The sequence below is a fragment of the Pagrus major genome, chromosome 22 (assembly GCF_040436345.1).
Source record: "Pagrus major chromosome 22, Pma_NU_1.0".
In the NCBI taxonomy this organism is placed as follows: Eukaryota; Metazoa; Chordata; class Actinopteri; order Spariformes; family Sparidae; genus Pagrus; species Pagrus major.
Genome location: NC_133236.1, coordinates 25,365,445 through 25,382,754, shown reverse-complemented (window position 1 = coordinate 25,382,754; position 17,310 = coordinate 25,365,445). Strand labels below are relative to the sequence as shown.

Sequence of the window (17,310 nt, the reverse complement as noted above, 5' to 3'; positions counted from 1 at the left end):
ACTCCTGGATCCGGTTCCTGGTTTAAGCAGTTTGGCTCCTCTGTGTTGTTTGTGCACTCGGGCCCTCGGAGAGTTGCCTGTCTGGTCTTGGCACAAACCTCAGATCTGAGGTTATCAACACCGATGCTGCAAGAATGTCTCTGATGTTCCCTCCTTCATTCCTGCTCTTGGCATGTTTATGCACAATCGTGTGTTTACAACAGATACCATATCTGTTACCATCAGTATACGTCTGCTAGGACTCCTGTAAACAACTGCTGTATAAATTTAGCCATCCTGTTACATAATAGCTGCCTGGCTTTCTTGTGGTTTGTACATGCTGTCACAGCTAATACGCCGCTACTGAATCCTGATTATGTTTACGTCCCAAAATGACTTGCAGGTGCAGTGGTACCAGTCACAATTCTTGTTTGCTCGTTCTGCAGGGCGTGAATGACAAGCACCGAGGCGACCCTACATTTATTAGCAGGGCCTCAGATGTGTTTTTCACAGCCAGTGTGATTTATGGGATAATTGGGCTGGTGTGTGTGTTGAAAAACGGCCTCTATGGAGGAGATAACCAAGATGGATGATCCCTCTCCTTTCACCACATTTGCAGGCTGTGATGGTGGAGCAGCTTGACGCTCATGTCACCTTGTACATGTCATTTATCAACACAGGTGTGTCATAAAAGACTTTAAAGATAAAGTATGAAACATGTTTGTTACATATTTTGTTAAGCTGCGTACTAACATTACCCCAAATGTCTCCAACAATGTTGAAACCAAGAGAAATACACACGTTTACTCGAGGTAACTGCATTTTATTTAATCGCTTGTCGCTGTAACCTCTGTGAAACGTGACCAAAAACAGCCTGAATAAAACTTTTACACCTTACCTTCTTGTTAATAGATTTTCATCGCCAATGGTGGCTGCAACTCCCATGATCCTACGCTACTTATAGCTTTTGTTTGATTTTAATTAAGAGACCCCTAGTGGCAGAAATTACATACTGTGCATTAAACACCAGTGACTTGTTACATCATTTGGACTTAAGCCTTTTGACTAAAAAATACTTAAACTGGTAAATTCTTACATATTGCACCTTTTTCTGCAATATTCCCAGTAACCTAGAACATAAAAAGACAACAAATATGTGCCCAGCCAGTCCTAGAAGAGTTTGCACACCCAAACCTATCAAACATCTTTTAATCGAGTGGGTATTAATAATTAAAAGTCACAATTCATCAGTAAAAGTGAACACTTAGACAGATTTGGGCGTGTGAACTGTTTCCGTACTTCCCGGTCTCTCGATGAATGGTGCGCCATCGCTCCTCAGAGGCAGGGCTCACCCACTTACCGGGGGTTTCCCCTCTCGCTCAGACTCCCAGTAGGATAGCCAGAGGTCAGACGGACAGCTGCTGCTTCCTGTCTCTGGGAACCACACTGATGCTCCAGTCCCAGTCCCCATCGAGGGAGGATGAGGTTTTCACCCAGCTGGAGCAGAGGCAGCAGGTGGGACAATACAGCTCTATGTCTTCTGTTGAGGGCGAGGCTGCGGCTTTCTTTAGTTATATGTACAGAAAAGGATCATCTGAGGACAGAAATTGGGTAACAAAGCTTATTTTCTTCAAAATCCCTCTGGTGTTGAGGGCTCAACAGACGCATCTTTATTTTTTGACCCTACATCAAAACAGAAACAGATGAAACTGAAACGTAGACAGACTTTGGCCTGGAAGCCGCAATTATTCAGACACACACCTCCAGCTTCATCTACAGCTTCTCCTCCGCTCAGTATTTGTGCCTATTTTTACTCCTGTGTTTTTAAAATCCAAACTCCATCTGATTTCCCACACTTGTTTTTTTGCAGCAGGTGCATTGTGGGTAACGCTGCCGGTTCCCAAGCCCACAGTAGCTGAGCGATGAATGTGACCCAAAAGGCCAAACAGATGCAACTCCATTTAGAGACACACACAGACACACACACACACACACACACACATTAACAGCGTGTTGGGGGGGGTTCTTGTATAAGTTATCTAAACGTTGGAATAACTTACACCCTGGCCATCACCACATTTACAAAAACCAATGCACAAATAAACACAAACGTAAAAAGCCGGGGCGCAATATCACCGACTGATGAAGGCAGAACATGAGAAATGTGTCTGGTTTGTGTTCTAGATCCACTGAAGGTGCCTGCGACTTACTGTGCCTTGATTTTTTCATGTAAACTCAGGTAAAGCTGGTGTAAACAAATGAACACAGCGCTCTGTTGGTTTGAAGGTGAGATGTTTGCATTTCACTGTGTTATTTGTATTTACAGCCAGGGGGACGCTGCTGGCAGCCATCCCGGTTTTTTCTCTCCGAAATGTTTTATATTCAGAATAAAAGGGAGGCCTGATAAAACACTTCACTGTAAAGATTTATAGTCGGACTCAAGAGAAGATTTTGGTTAAACCCGTGGCACAACTCAAGGATAAAGGGTACGGTGTTATCTTTTAGAGCTGGAGTGTTTAGTTGATTAATGATCCAAAGAAAATTAATCACCACCTTACTTGATAATTGATGAATCATTTCAGTGAAACATTTGCCGGTTCCAGTTTCTTAAACGTGAGGATTTGCTGCTTTTTCTTTGTCATATATGATACTATACGAAGAGTCGTTGGGTTTTGGACTGTTAATTGGACAAAAGAAGCAACTTGACATTTGAAAATAATGGCCAGATGATTTGATAATGAAAATAGTCGTTAGCTGCAGCCCTATATGTGTCTTGACCTTCGACTTATTTGAAAATGAGTAAGAGTGAGTTGAGTGTTTTTACAGTTCTCACCGCCAGGATCTGTGTCAGCGAGCTGCGGTTGCAAGGTCACAAATGAGTCAGAGTTATGAAATGAGAATGTAGTTCATAGTTTAGGCTGGCGTCTATACACATCTCCCTACAATATCTGTGCGTTTGAACGCAAGCTGTCCCGTGAAATAAAACATTTTCTACATTTACCTTCACTTCTTTTTTAATGTAATGTTCTGTTCCACATTAATGGCAGCAACGCAGGATGGCAGAACACACAAGTCAGTCACCGGATTCGTGTTCAAGCTTTCTTCAAACAGAAACACCCGTCTGACGATCAGCATTTTCTTTGTAAAATACTTAAATTACCTTCTTTCTCTTTTTAAATATACGCCATTGTTGGATAAAAAAAGACAGAAACAGCACGTCTGATTGACTTCTGAATATTTATTGGTTGTAATAGTTGAATTTTATGGTTACAGAACACAATGATATTGATGTTTTAAAGTCTGTATACAACAACAATAACAATGGTCGACACACACAGATGATTTCAATTACTTCTCTCGATGAGACCGCTTCTCAGAACTGTGTGGATGTACGTAGAAAAAGCTGTGAATTAGCTGAAATGACTGTTTTAGTGTTCAGGGCTCTTCATTAAGTCCAAACAATAAATAAATTAAACTTTTTCCTCTTTTAAAACCCCCAGGGGACATTACGGTTTAAATCCACACAGTCAGATCGCCAAACTTTATATTACATCACTGGAAAAACGTCTGTTTTCTCCAAAAAGTTTTCTGTCATTGCTGATTAATGGATGACTGAAGCTTAACTGGGTATTCGTCGGAAACTTTTCTGCTGATGTGTTTTTCCGTGTCAACAAAATCCAGAACAAAATTGAACGAAAGTGAGCCGGTTCAGTGAGACGTCTCATGAGACAGAGGACACGGACAGGAACTATTCGAACCCTGTAATGCTTGTGGAATATCAACGTGACCACCTAAAATCCTGACATCTGTTCTCGTTTGGTCAGAAACCAGCTCACCTGACCATCAGACAGTCCAAAAACAGTGCATACAAAACATGAGTGTGACTAGTTAACATTACAAACACCTGACGCTGTCTGTACTTCACACATTCACAAGATGTTAGATTTGAGATTACTGAACTGTTCTATCAGGTAGAGTAAAGGAGAGTACATTGTTTGAATTATGTTACAGTGCTTTTCTACTTCTCAGTGGAGAAGGCTCTCTTCATGAGCGGAGGAGGGGTCTTTCCTGCTTCGTAAAGAGATTCAGGCGGAGGGGAGCTCAAGCAGCACCAGTCTGGGATGCGGCCCGTCTGGTTGTAGTAATCTCGTGACACCGACCTGCTGCCCAGGATGTCCTGCAGCGCCCCGAAGATGGCACCTGTGGAGCAGAGGACGGTATTATTACAGAGAGGGCCGTTAAATTCATATGAGAATATTCTTTCAAAAATCTTTTTTCTTCAGTTCAGCAGGTAGAGTTAAATATTTAAACAAAATCTCAGCTCTGACCTCCGAGCCAGGCGGTGCAGTTGGGCTTGGCAGGTGGAGCGTGTATACGCAAGGTCTTGCTGGCCAACACGGTGCTGTACTTGGGTTTCTCCACCAGGAGGCGTATCTCTGCCAGCAACCGGTGCAGGAAGCCCGGCAGCATGGCTGTGCCTCCGATCACCACCAGGTTCTCGGAGAGCACCTTACGAGCATCAATGGGGCACTGCAGGGAAACACATGCACACAAATTCAATCACTTAAAATACACACTGTAGGATCAAAGTGGTTGAGACTAACCATATATCAATATCCATATATCCTGAGTACTGCACAGGCAGGGGGTTTAAACATATCGCTGCTACAGTCTGAGGATGTGTAATGTCTGCTGCTGCTCCTACGTGGAGCACAAAGCTGGGTCACTTCATTCCTGCTGCCAAAGATAATGAAGCTTTACCGCAGAATAATTAGGAGTAAACTAATACCTTTCAAAAAGGGAAGATTACTTAAATACGAATTCAATTATGTCAACCAACCATTTTTTATTTTTATTTTAGTAAATTGAAGAGGTGTCAAGATTCTGTAATAACATCAATAAGTCAATTAAGACCTTGGATTTTGTGGTATTTGTGTAAAAGAATTAGGATTCCAGTGCAGCCATCCAACAATCCAGACATTTGCAGGTTCCAGCTTCTAAAATGTGACGATTTGCTGCTTTTCTTTGTCATTTATAACAGTAAATTAAAGCTCTTTGGGTTTTTTATTTTGCTGGACAAAAGAAGCAATTTGAAGACGTCACTTTCGTTATTGGCAGCCCTAACTTACACGATACATAGCTAAGTGGAGTGTGGATGACTTGAGCTTCTCTCTCATGCTCTCTTTTTCATCACAACTACTTCCATCACTTTTTTGAGGTGCAACCAGCAAACCAACAAAAACTGGATGGTTAGATTTTGTTTTTTCCACAGGTAAAAGTAGGGGACTCTTATTTTTTTTGTTCAAGAAAGACCTTAACCCATTTCTACTGCTTTCATCCAGAAAGTGATTGATCATAAACATAACATCTTGCCCTCACACATTGAAGAATAACTTTTCTCTACCTTGACCAGAGCATCAAGTATCAGAGAGGCCACACTCTTCTCTTCATTGTCCTGTTCAAACAGTATCTCCATCACAGAATCCCTGAAAAAAAACCCCAAAAAACCCACAAAATCTAATGAGTGACAACTTTGTGACAAAAAAAACAAGGACACAGTTTAGACAGCAAGCAAGTTAAAGGAAAAATGTATCGTCGTACAGAAGGGTTACAAAATAGGCAGTTTCATTTTACAGAGAGACTACAGTGACAGAGTAAAATGTGAATGCACTGAATAAAAAAAAAAAAAAAAAATACAAAGTTTGTTAAATAATAACATCTAATTATCTGCATCTGTGATGAACTACCTGATTGCTCCTTTGACGTGCAGGATTTTCTCACCATCCAGAGGGTAATCAACATCTGGAGGAGGAGCTGGACGCTGCAAAAACATATTCACAAGGAGGAGGAAGTATAAATAAATCCAACACTTAATGCAAAAAATAGATTTGCAGACGAGGTGATTAGTAAAAAATAGAATAAAAACAATGTGACACTGACCTCAGCTGTACCATCCAGGTTAAACTTGGCTTCCTGGATCTTGAGGCCTCTCTGCAGGTCACTGACAAAACATGTTCTGACTGGAAGGACAAAACAAAACCAATAAGCATCAACCAAACTAAAGACAGTTACATTTGTGTATCAACCCAAAGGAATGCAGCCTGCAAATGATGTTGACTACGTAGAATATATATCCTCATTTTCAGTTTTGCTGCTATAATAGTTAAGTTTGGACTCTTTTCTTTTGTTTTCTTTTTGGAACGCCGCCTTTGAAGGGAATAAACAATGAAGCTGATCTATTACTCTCATGGGAGTCGAGCGGGACGTGCAGATTTGAAATTCAAAAAATAAATTAAAAAAAACAGACACAACTCAATCAAACCCACCCTTGATATCCTCCACAGTCTCCTCTGGGATGGTCCCTGGAGAAAAAGAGATGAAAAAGAGATATAAATTAAGTGGAATCTAATTTTCTTCGACTCACTTGTGCATAAATCAGCTATTTCTCTGAATTCACTTCCAACTTGGATTTATGACGAGGCTGAATCAGCAGTTGGAGAATGTGTGAGCTGACGCTGCAGCAAATGAACAGTCGAATATGACTGCTTTGTGTTGGAACACTGCCGCAAAAGAAACTTGCGAGAGGAATTTGTCACCACTTTCATACACAAATCCTGTATGTACTTCAGATTCTGAGCTGACATTTTTCCTCCCTGAACCCTGCACAGTACAAAGGGTTGATTACAGAGACCTCAGCCATTCCTGCAGAAATGCAGTTCGTTCAACAGTCCAGTCAAGTGAGTGGGCCTGGCTTGTCTTAATTATTGATGCATGTGTGTGTATCTGCGCTCACTCGGCTGCAGCTCAACACGATGACTCAGTCTGGTTTTCTCCGTCGAGAAAAAGTGTGGAGAGAAAGTCTAAAATAGACTGCGTGCATATGTATAATTCACAGATTGAGAATGCTGTTCACTCAGATTGTCTCAGAGAAACAAGTTCTTCTTATGAATACTAAATGATGCATAATGGGTCAAAGTCATTGTGTTTTCCTGCTCCCTGCCCTACAAAACAAATCAGCAGTCTCTATCCGAGTTTATCCATTTAAAAAGACAAAGACACACAGGGGTATTTTTCTGTAATTACCAATGGCAGCTGGTACACTCTGCCCAGTGGTGGTGTCTGTGTCCACAGTGCACTGTTCCACAAGAAGTCCATCTAATTCTCTACAAGAAACAAAAGACACACAGTTTATGGTAAAAAAACAAAAACCAAAACACTTTCAATCAACACAGAGCCAAGCAGGAAATAGAAGTGTTTCTTTTTACAGCACACCAACTTGCAAAGTCACACCCTGCTCTTACATCTGTTCGAGCTACTTACTTATGGATAGCTTTCCCTCCCAAAGGCAACGCCTCCCAAGCTGGCAGAATAGGAGTGCACTCATAAACCTGATTTCACAGTTAAGGTGGTAACAAATCTCAGTCGCAAAGCTAACACACCAAAACCTTTGTTTTGCATTGACACATTCAGAAATATCAATTACAGAACACGTCAGTGGTCTATTAATGGAGAGACAGTCATTTTAAATGCAGTAGACTTAAGCAAGAATTCTGTCAAGCTAGTGACCGCAGTTTAAGACTGTCTTTCTCTCCTTTGATTGGGGTTAGTTTGTTTCTCCCTGCTCCCAGTTTTTGTGCCAGGCTAAATGTGTCTCCGCATTACTAACAGAGATTTAACTGATCAACTGTCTCACTTAATTCCTGGTAAGAAGGCAAATAAATCCATGTCCTAAAGAGTTGGGAGTTTTCCTTTAAGGGTCCAGGGTGACAGTGAAAGGATACAGGGAGGACCAGAGTCTCTGTGTAGCCACAGTCCATCACCAGAGCGGAGTTGATGCCCAAAGTCATGATGGCCATGAGGTGACTTGGGGCAAACAGCACAGAGGGCACCTGGAAAACACAGTCAAATAATAACACTTAAAACACGCAGTACACACTGTAGCTTACACTTACTATTAAGCTTGTAACTAAAGTTGCTGAGTAAATCACATTTTGACTGCCAGTTTTATGAGCACAGAGCTAAACTTGATAGCTGATCTGCTTGTTTGTTTGTTTTTTACCTCAAACTGTTTGAAGAAAACCTTGGTGAGCGTCTCCCTGAAGTGAGACGGGCAGAGGATGGACTCGATGATGACCACTCTTCTGTCGCGAGGGTTCACCAGCAGGTGCCTGATTGTGTCAAACTTTAATTAGACAAAGCTGGACCACTCCCATGTTAATGTTTTGTAAAAAGACGCTGAATGCTTTCTTACAATAAATAATGAATGCAGCAGAGTCTCACCTGAAGTACAGTATATGGATAAACTCTTTGAGGATGACATAAAGCTCTTCTGTGTTGATGTTGTACTGAACCACTTTGATGGCCTGAAAGAGAGACATTACAGATCTCATCAACATGTACATTGCAATTTCCAAACATCCGTCAGCAGAGGACAGCGATGTCTCACCTGTTGCTGTCCCGGTTTCCGGATCTCGCTCGGAATTATGAACCTGGGCCCCGTTTCCCCTGCAAAGCCGCATCTGCAAGACAAGGAAACTGTTAGGTGAGCTGATACACGATGTGCAAAAAAAGCAATTTTTTTTTAGGCTCATATACATAATATTAGGAAGCCTTGTGCACACATAACATGCAAACATGATGCACACCAATATGGCGTTCACATGTTTGTGATTTGAGGGAAGAAAGGCTCAAATTGTTTTATTAAAATTCCTTCAGTAAGTTGCATATGAATAAGATCACAGTACAGCTCTGTGTCAAATGTTGTGGGATGGCTACTGAAGACAAAGACATCATTATCAAAAGAGAAGAGACCAGTCCTCTTGATCTTCATGTGACTTGCTTCAGGCCGGTGTCTTGTCTTTACTGCACAGTAGTTTGACTAAAAGTCCAGCGTAATGACAAACTGTGCAGCACTGTAACTGCCCTAAATGTGTGGAGGTATGTACGGTATCATTATGGTGATGTGACTTTTAGTACCAGACAGCTTTCAGATTACCTACTTCTTAAATACAACTATTTAGGTCACACAAACAACTGTCAACATGGAGGTGAATGTCCATCCAACAACAGACAAATGATATCAATCTGCTGTCGTCTGATGAAACCAAGTGTATATTCAATGTTCATTTAGCTGTTTGCAGTTAAATCTTCACGTCATGTAATTCCCATCTACATAATATAACGCTGCTTAATACCTGCACGTTATTGATAAAGTGCTGATAAAGTTTAGCTAGCTACCTTTAGCTTTAAATTAGCACATTCATTGTCTGAAATGTACCCAAATACTAACATGTAGGGTTTTCAGAAACGTATTATTAGTGGTATTTGGCAGTGTAGCTCGCTAAGATGCTAACGGCGTTCAGTGCAGTTGTTTTTCTTTCACGTTAATGTTACTTATTGGATTTGATCTTAGCTCTAAATTGGTATTAAGGCTAGCTAAACATATCCAGTCAGCATTGGCTGGGTGGCTTATTAGCTAACACCGCTACAGCATTTTTTTTTTTTTATCAGAATACACAAATATGTATCATGTGTAGGTGAGGTTTAACCCCTGTATTAGACCTGAAGCACCAGGACACATTAAAAAATAAAAAATAACACTCTAAGTTTACGCTAGCATAATGCTAACCCGAATAGCTCTGTTAAAAAAGGTACGCTAACTCACTTTGTGAACGCTGCTCCTAAGTCGATGACGATCGCAGTCTTCTCTCCTCCACTTCCCAACCCATCAAATAAGGGCATTTTATGAATGTGCTCGCCTTTAGGCGCAAAAAACTGTCAATACTTAGCGCTGACAGCCGCAGATTTGCATCGTATCAAAAGGATGAAGAAAAAGTCTGTTGTCTTCCTGTTGGGCTGGGTTGGGTCCTCAGAAACGCGATGACGTCACACAGCGCTGCCTGATCAAAATGCGCTCACAAAGAAATAGCCTACAAGTACAGAAAAGTTCATTTTAATTAGCTTAAAGTACTTCTTATTTTTATTTATAGTATTGCAAATATATTGCTGTGCTGTGTTGTGTATTGTACATATCTTTTTTTTATATATCTAGTTTGTTAAAGCACTGAAGATCCCTGTGTTCAAGGACAGACCAGCAGTGAAGAGCTTTATCAGTTTGACTTCCACTGAAAATGAAACAGGATAATAAGTTCTTCCAAAAGTTGTAAGGAAAAGGGTTGCAATAAATACATAAATAAGTTTGTAATTGTAGAAAATTCTAATTTACAAACTCAATAATTAATTACAGTTATAAAATGTGCATATTGAACAGACACTGCAGAAGAGACATAATACATCAACAGAGACATTATAATATGGTACACTGAAGATAACAATTAAGATAACTAAATTAAATTTAAATAATTAATACATTATATATTATTATTTATAATTATAAAATTATTATTTATTATATATTAAAATAATTAATACATTATGTAAATATAGGCAGCGAGAAAAGAACCGTGAAAAAGTAATAATAGATAATAAGATAATAATAATAATAATAATAATAATAAGACAATATACACTATATGCACTATTTGCATTTTACTTAAAGATATGACCAAAGAGGACAATTTCACCCATAGCTGTAATACACACAGGGATGTTGCACAGTGTGAATATGTTCATGCGTTACATTATCAGGTGCATTACATTTAATAAGCACGTGCAACTGACGTGTTTTCCTGGTATATGAGGAACATTTGACTTTTCTGTGACTCTGCTGCTTTTCTTCAGTGAGCAGCAGGCGACCCCTGACATGAGGTGAAGGAGCTGTCCATTCAGCACCACCACGAGCCTCACATGACCCCCTGGGAGAGAGACGAGGGGGGGAAAGCGAAAGACAAAAAATAAAAGGGTGCAGGAAAAAAAAAGTAGGACTAGATGTGCTCAAAAGTCAGCAGCAGATGTCTGTTTGACTGAATCCTGCAGTTTTTTCAGGCATTTGGTGGCAGCGCTCGTGAAGCAGGCGGACATACGTAGAGAAGACTGAGAGACTTTGAGTCGGTGACGCTGAGCTGCACAACAACAAGCCTCTCCTCATCCTGCTTTCTCCACCACACTCTCCTCCAATTTGGATCCGTGCGAGCCGCGAGAGAAGCTCCCTGCGTCCTCCAGGCACGGCGATCCGTCATGAACTCTGGGAGGTGAGAGCAGCTTGGTTTTTATAATCGTCACCTTGTGTTCATTTTTCGTGACGATGCGATAGAAAGATTTTTTAAAGATGTTTTAAAAGGGGGAGGATGAGGAGGAGGAGGAGGAGGAGGAGAGGGGGCGCGTTTTTGGAGTCGGTGTCAGGCTTGTGATCAGGCTCCAGTGTGGTCAGTCTGGTTTTTTTTGGGGAGAAAATGTGATTGAACGATGCATTTTGTTTACAGTGTGAATGCTCGAGGGATTGTGTTGTGGACTGAGGGGTGCACACCAGCTGAGGAGGAGGAGGAGGAGGAGGAGGAGGAGGAGGAGGAGGAGGAGGAGGAGGAGTGGGGTGTATTGTGACACTGCTGGACTGTGCAGCATCATCATCATCATCATCATCAGGGCTGGATGATTGTCTGACTCAGGCAGTGTGAAAGGGTGTCACCCTGTCAACAGCACACATGTCGTCTGTCTCCATTCTCCACCACGCTGGCTGATCGCTGCTGCCACATCACGTGAAGCCAAACACACCAGTTGTTTGCTTTAAATCCCATCATGTGTGTGAAAATGTCCCCCCTCTTTTCTTAGGGAGACGCAGGCCTGTGCAGCGGGAGGATGTAACATTCATGGATCCATCTGTAGAGGATCCTAGAGGATAGAAAACCTGCTGCTATTTATAGGTGAAGTGCGGAGGGGTGCTAAGGATTGCTGTGTCAGACTCTCTCCCTCTCCCTCTCTCTCCCTGTGCCTAGCATCTCCTTCTATTTATACAAAAAACGAACAGAAGAGTCTGAGATGAAAAGGAATTTCTTCTCCGAATTATTCAAAACGGCGCCAGCGCAGCATCAAAGCGAAGGCGGGCAAAGGACTGCACAGTTAATCCTGTTCTCTGTGGTTATCACAGCCGACTATATGAAGTTCTCCCCGCGCATCCTGACACTTTAATCTGCGGCTGTGCACTTTGTGTAATGTGTCCTGTCACCTCATCTTCCCACCCAGACCGTGCCACCTCTGCTTTGTGTCTCTGTCCACATGTTGGACTGTTCACACCTCAGTTAAGCCTGTTAGCATCTGTCATTTGCATCCACTCTTGCAGGCACTGAGCCGTAACTGAAGAGATGCTGATGTTTGGGACGCTCCATCGCCTCCTCCTGGCCTGGACCTGTCTACTCTCCGTCTATGGGACCCCCGTCCGCCTCCTAGGCCTCAACCCCACGCAGGACTGTGGCGGGCAGTGCGCCAGCGCAGTAACAACTGTTGGGTCAACGCACAGCACAGATGTAAAGTCTGAACCCTCAGAGACACAACATGTGATATTGAATGTAGGTGCAGGAGGAGGAGAAGGAGGAGGAGGAGGAGGAGGACGGCCTGAGGGGACAGATCCAGTGACGCAGACAGAAAACGGGGACAGCCTTGATGGAAGATCTGGGCCGAGCGAGGCGGGCGGAGAGGCACGCAGCCAGAGGAGCGAGGTAAAGAAGGTCGGGAGCGCATCTGAGATGGGAGACGCTCACAGACAGTCGGAGGCTGCTTCAGAGCTGCCTGTTGATCCAGACGGTGAAAAGGAGCCCACAGGTGGGAGGAAGCAGTTGGATGTAGGTGTGAGTACCACAAGGTCGCCTCCAGAGGGATTTTCACAGCTCAGCATCACAGCCAGGGACAGCAGAGTCCAAGGTGGGGAGGACCGAACAAGACTACCTGGCTATGGTGATTCTCTCCTAGGGACGAGCTTACCGTCCTCTACAGAACCTGGAGAACCGATCCAGAAACTGACCTCCCACAGTCCCATCCCTCCCTTGGTCTTCCTCTCCCCTCGGACCTCCACGCCTTTGTCAGTCTGGAGCCACGATGGAGCAACAACATCCTCCCTCCCAGACCCCCTGCTGCCTGAAATCGGACCAAACCTGATGCCCAGAGAGGACGGACCAGAGAGCCTGTGGACTGAGGCGGCGAGGCCCGGTGGAGGTAGGTTCAGAAAAATGAGAAAAAGCGTGATGGAAAATGTGGGAGAACTTTCTGTAATCCCCTCCTTAGTCATGAATTCATTGTGTCCCAAACTTTAGACACACAAAATCCCACCTAAAAGCAAGGGTAAGGAGTCGTTGTCACCCCGTAAGAATTCCCTCCACAACATTTTATTTTCCTGCCTTGCTGGGGTTTGCAGGGTTTCGGGAGGCTTCATTAAAAAAGTCAGGCGGAAATGAAAGCGACACGTCTAGTGGCAGAGATTGCCTTTGATGATTGGCAAAGAAGGCGCCCGCTTTTTCCACGCTCCACTTTGAACCCCAGCTGGGACCCGTGGCAGTCTAATTACTTTCTATTCCTGACTCGAGCCTGAGAGAACAAAAAAAAAAAAAATGAACACACACAACTGCCAGGAAACTGGCTGGTGGCGGGGTGTGTTGTACAAGTCTTGGGAGGATTCAACCCCTCCGTAAAAACCTCTTCTCTTTTCTTTCCCACCCTCCACTCTCCCCCATCTCGGCTATTGTAAAGAAACAGGCAGGTTATTATTCAGCGAGGCAGGAGAGGGAAATGGATTAAAGGAGTCTGTCTGAGCCAATATGTGTTCCCGACGTTCATTTGGGGGATGTCTGTTTGATGAAGCTTCCTCCCAATAGAATGGAAGCTGACACGGAAAAAAACCCAATTCCCAACACTGTATTATGTAAAAGGATTGCAGTCTTTATAAGCATTTTCCAGCCTACTTTAGAAATGCTTTGGACTAAAGGAAATGCCTGAGATACCCAGTGACAGTTTTTTTTCCCTGCGACAGCCCCCTCTGTGGTAGCTCTTATCTAGAGAGAACCATTTTTCAAACAATCCCCCTTTTCATGGCGCCTTAGCTGCGCCGTGAACTCGGCTCCCAGAGAGTGCAAGATGCTCCTTAATGAGAAAACTGCATGTCCAAAGAGGCACCTGGTTCAATGCAGCCTGTCATAAAGCGCTAAGTGCTGACTACGGTTGCTGCTTTGCAATAGAAAACATATACATTTTGAGCTGTCAGCAGAGCTTTGTGTGAAGAAAACTGCAAGACCCTGAACTTGTCCTCATTCGTTTGGCCTAGTTTAGTCTCTGAATTGAGCCGAGCGTGATGTAATGGAAATTCTCCTTGTTGAAGTTTTGAGAGTTGCTAATTCTCTGAAGAATTACAGACTCGCTGTTGTGAATCAGATCTCTTTAATACATGCAGCATGGCGAGAAGACCCAAGCTGAACGTTGCCTTCCCCAGAGCAGTGACCTTTGCTGTTTTGCAAGACAATGACTGTCAGCTAATCCTGACAACACTTTAGGCAAAGAGAATCAGCCTTTATCTGACTTCCTGACATGCTTTGATCCATACATGTATTTCTGAATCTAAAAAATGTTTAATTCCCCACACCATCACAAAAACAACATTTTCTGAGTGCAATCTGCCCTTTAAAAACGAGACACCATGCTTCACATCCTGACCCTCGTCTTCTCCCTGCTCTCCTGTTGATTACAGTGGACACTGTGGTCCCGCTGTCTCAGGATGAAGCCACAGAGGGCACCATGTCATCAGAGGCTCTCCCTCTCATCTTCGAGCCTTTTGAAGATGTCACATCAGAGGGGGCACCGGCAGAAGCAGCGGTGACGCTGGTGCCCGGCAGCGCTCAGCCTCCCGCTGCCATGCCTCCGTCAGAGGTGGACCTGGACCAGCTGGACACGGTGGAGACGGACAGCGACGGGCCCTCGCGTGCCCCGCCCCTGCTCATGCCAGACTGGACTTCGACTTGGCAGACGTCTGGTGCCGAGCTGCTGGAGCCAATCGGCTCGTCGGGTCCATCTGTTTCACCGCGGCAAGCCGGAACTGAGCTGGAGGATCATTCTGAGAGAGGTAAGAGAGGTGATGTGAGGAGGGATGATTCCCCCTTCAACAATGAGCAGAAAGGCAATCCCCTCTTCATCTGCTGGTAGCGGAGGGAGAGCAGTGGCAGAGGGGTTGCGAAGTTAAATATGTCTAGTCTGGCTAACTCATTGACAGAATCAGGATGTTTGAGGGACAGGGGCGAAAAAATTAAAAGGGCACCAGTGCACAGAAAGTCATAACATATTTACAGTGAAGAGAGGGCAGTCATCATGTTTTGGAAGGGCACTCTAGGGCACTTAAGGTTCGTGTGCATGTAATAGATCTTGAAAGTGAAAAAGCCAAAGTCCACGCCAACAGGAGCTCCACTCTCTGTGCACAAATCACAAACCTCCCACACATTATTACATATTAAATGAGCTGTGAGTCGCAGCTGCAGTTGTACACAGTATGTGAAAACCTTCACTTTTCTTGCTGTCTCCTCGCGCCGTGCGATTCGGGACATGTAGGTGCCGCGAGGACACCGAACATCGAGGAGGACTTGCCCACCACCGGCCCCTCCTTCTCTTCCCTCCAGCATGCTATGACAACGGTAACCATGGCAACCCATCATCCGGCGCACAAGTCCACATCAGGGTTAGAGGAGATGGAGTCTGAGGGTAAGGCGAATTTCACCGCCAACGGAAAAAATGATTTGATTTTAATTAGGATTACTTTACATTTTCATTCTTAATCGTAAATGTGATCTTTTCCCTTCTCGTGCTGCTGAGTGGATCATTTTTGCTTTGTTCCCCCGCAGAGGAGACGGACGAAGATGAGGACGATGAGAACTCTGAGGAATCGGTGGAGGACGAGAGCGAAGAGGATCTAACGGAGACACCTAAAACCTCCTCGACGCAGCCTCCGTACAGCCTCATCCCTCCACCTCCTGTCTGGGTTCAACGCAACCAGGGGCTGAGTATGAGCACATTGTTTTGCCTCAGAATTAAAGAAAACTACTACTCCTACCTTCACTTGCCGCAAACACAGAAACATATAAGCTGCTTAATTTGGTCGGATGTTTCCTTTCTAAGTCTTTGTTTCTTTCTTCCAGTGCGGAGCTGGGTAGAGCTGATCAGAGAGAAGGTAAGACTGCCCTCTGCTGTCCTTGAAAAGTCTTGGTGGTCCATCAAGAAATGTCTATTTCTTTCACTCTTTCCCCTAAATGGTGTTTAGAATAGAGCTGACAATATTTTTAATTGCCGACTAATCCCATGAAAATAAGCAAATTAATAGACTGATCCAAAGAACAGGTATTTCCTCTGTATCCTGAGCCTGATATATCTTGTTCATCCGTGCCGAACAGCTCCATTGTTGTCCAAAATATCTGAAAAACACATCAGTGAGCCACATTGTTGCACTGGATGACATGTTCCTTCATTATCACATAAATAGGCACTGTTGTTTATTTTGACTCAATCACACCCACCCCATCCTGCTGCCATAAATAATCGCCAGAGCTCCCAATCTGTGTCTCTCCGCAGCAGAAAGTAGTCCATGACAAATGAACCATTTACTCCTCCGACATTTACTAAAAAAAAACTACAGTTACCAAGTTTGGGGTTCAAGAGAGATTAAATGGATTTACCTGGATTAGACGTGTTTACGACTCTGCTCAGGTTTGACCTTTGCGTATCCACCCTCGGCAGGCGGGTTACGTGTCTGGGATGCTGGCCCCTGTGGGCATTGGCATCACTGGGGCCCTGCTAATCGTCGGCGCCCTCTACAGCATCAGGATGATTCACCGCAAAAGGAGAAACAGCTTCAAACACCAGAGGAGGAAGGTCAGACAGCCAGAGGTCAATACCACTTCTTATTACTTTTTTTCCCACTTTCTGCTGAGGAATCGACCTCGTATTGAGTATTAAGTGTACCTTTTTCTCCGCAGCAACCTCGAGAGCCCGGAACCAGCCGTCAGGACCAGGCCATGCTGCTGGCTGACAGCTCCGAGGACGAGTTCTGATGAGACCCTTTTTGGGTCGTTGGTGACCAATGGCTGATGCTCCCTGTGAAGGAGGCTCGGCGAACACTCCCATCGCTATGACTACCGCATCTTCAATCACCCCAGGCTGTTTGGCTATGACTCATCTGATCCACAGAGTGTGACAGAGTATAGGGCACAATTTGCACAGGCTGCACAAAGGTCAGCTTTGTATTCCCCCCCTTTCTACAAGTACCAATGTGAGCACTTTTCTGAATGTTGTCAGGTGATGTTGACTGTAATGGCTCGGCAGGGGTGGCGTGATGCACTTTGACGTAAAACAAAAAATAAATAAATATATATATTGCTGCTCCTAAAAGTAAAATGCGTTAGCAGGGTATCG

General features: G+C 43.9%; 1 protein-coding gene across 1 annotated transcript; it reads right to left on the bottom strand.

Moving 5' to 3' along the window:
* Positions 1 to 3,197: 3,197 nt before the first annotated feature.
* On the bottom strand, positions 3,198 to 9,817 carry actr10 (actin related protein 10). Its single transcript, XM_073493272.1, has 13 exons — positions 9,644 to 9,817; positions 8,426 to 8,498; positions 8,260 to 8,342; positions 8,039 to 8,147; positions 7,761 to 7,868; positions 7,300 to 7,367; positions 7,063 to 7,142; positions 6,306 to 6,341; positions 5,920 to 5,999; positions 5,727 to 5,800; positions 5,384 to 5,465; positions 4,308 to 4,509; positions 3,198 to 4,179 (listed from the first exon to the last, which is right to left on the bottom strand). The coding sequence occupies exons 1-13, from the start codon at positions 9,718 to 9,720 to the stop codon at positions 3,998 to 4,000; spliced, it is 1,254 nt and encodes a 417-aa protein (XP_073349373.1). The 5' UTR covers positions 9,721 to 9,817; the 3' UTR covers positions 3,198 to 3,997.
* Between the last annotated feature and the right edge of the window lie 7,493 nt (positions 9,818 to 17,310).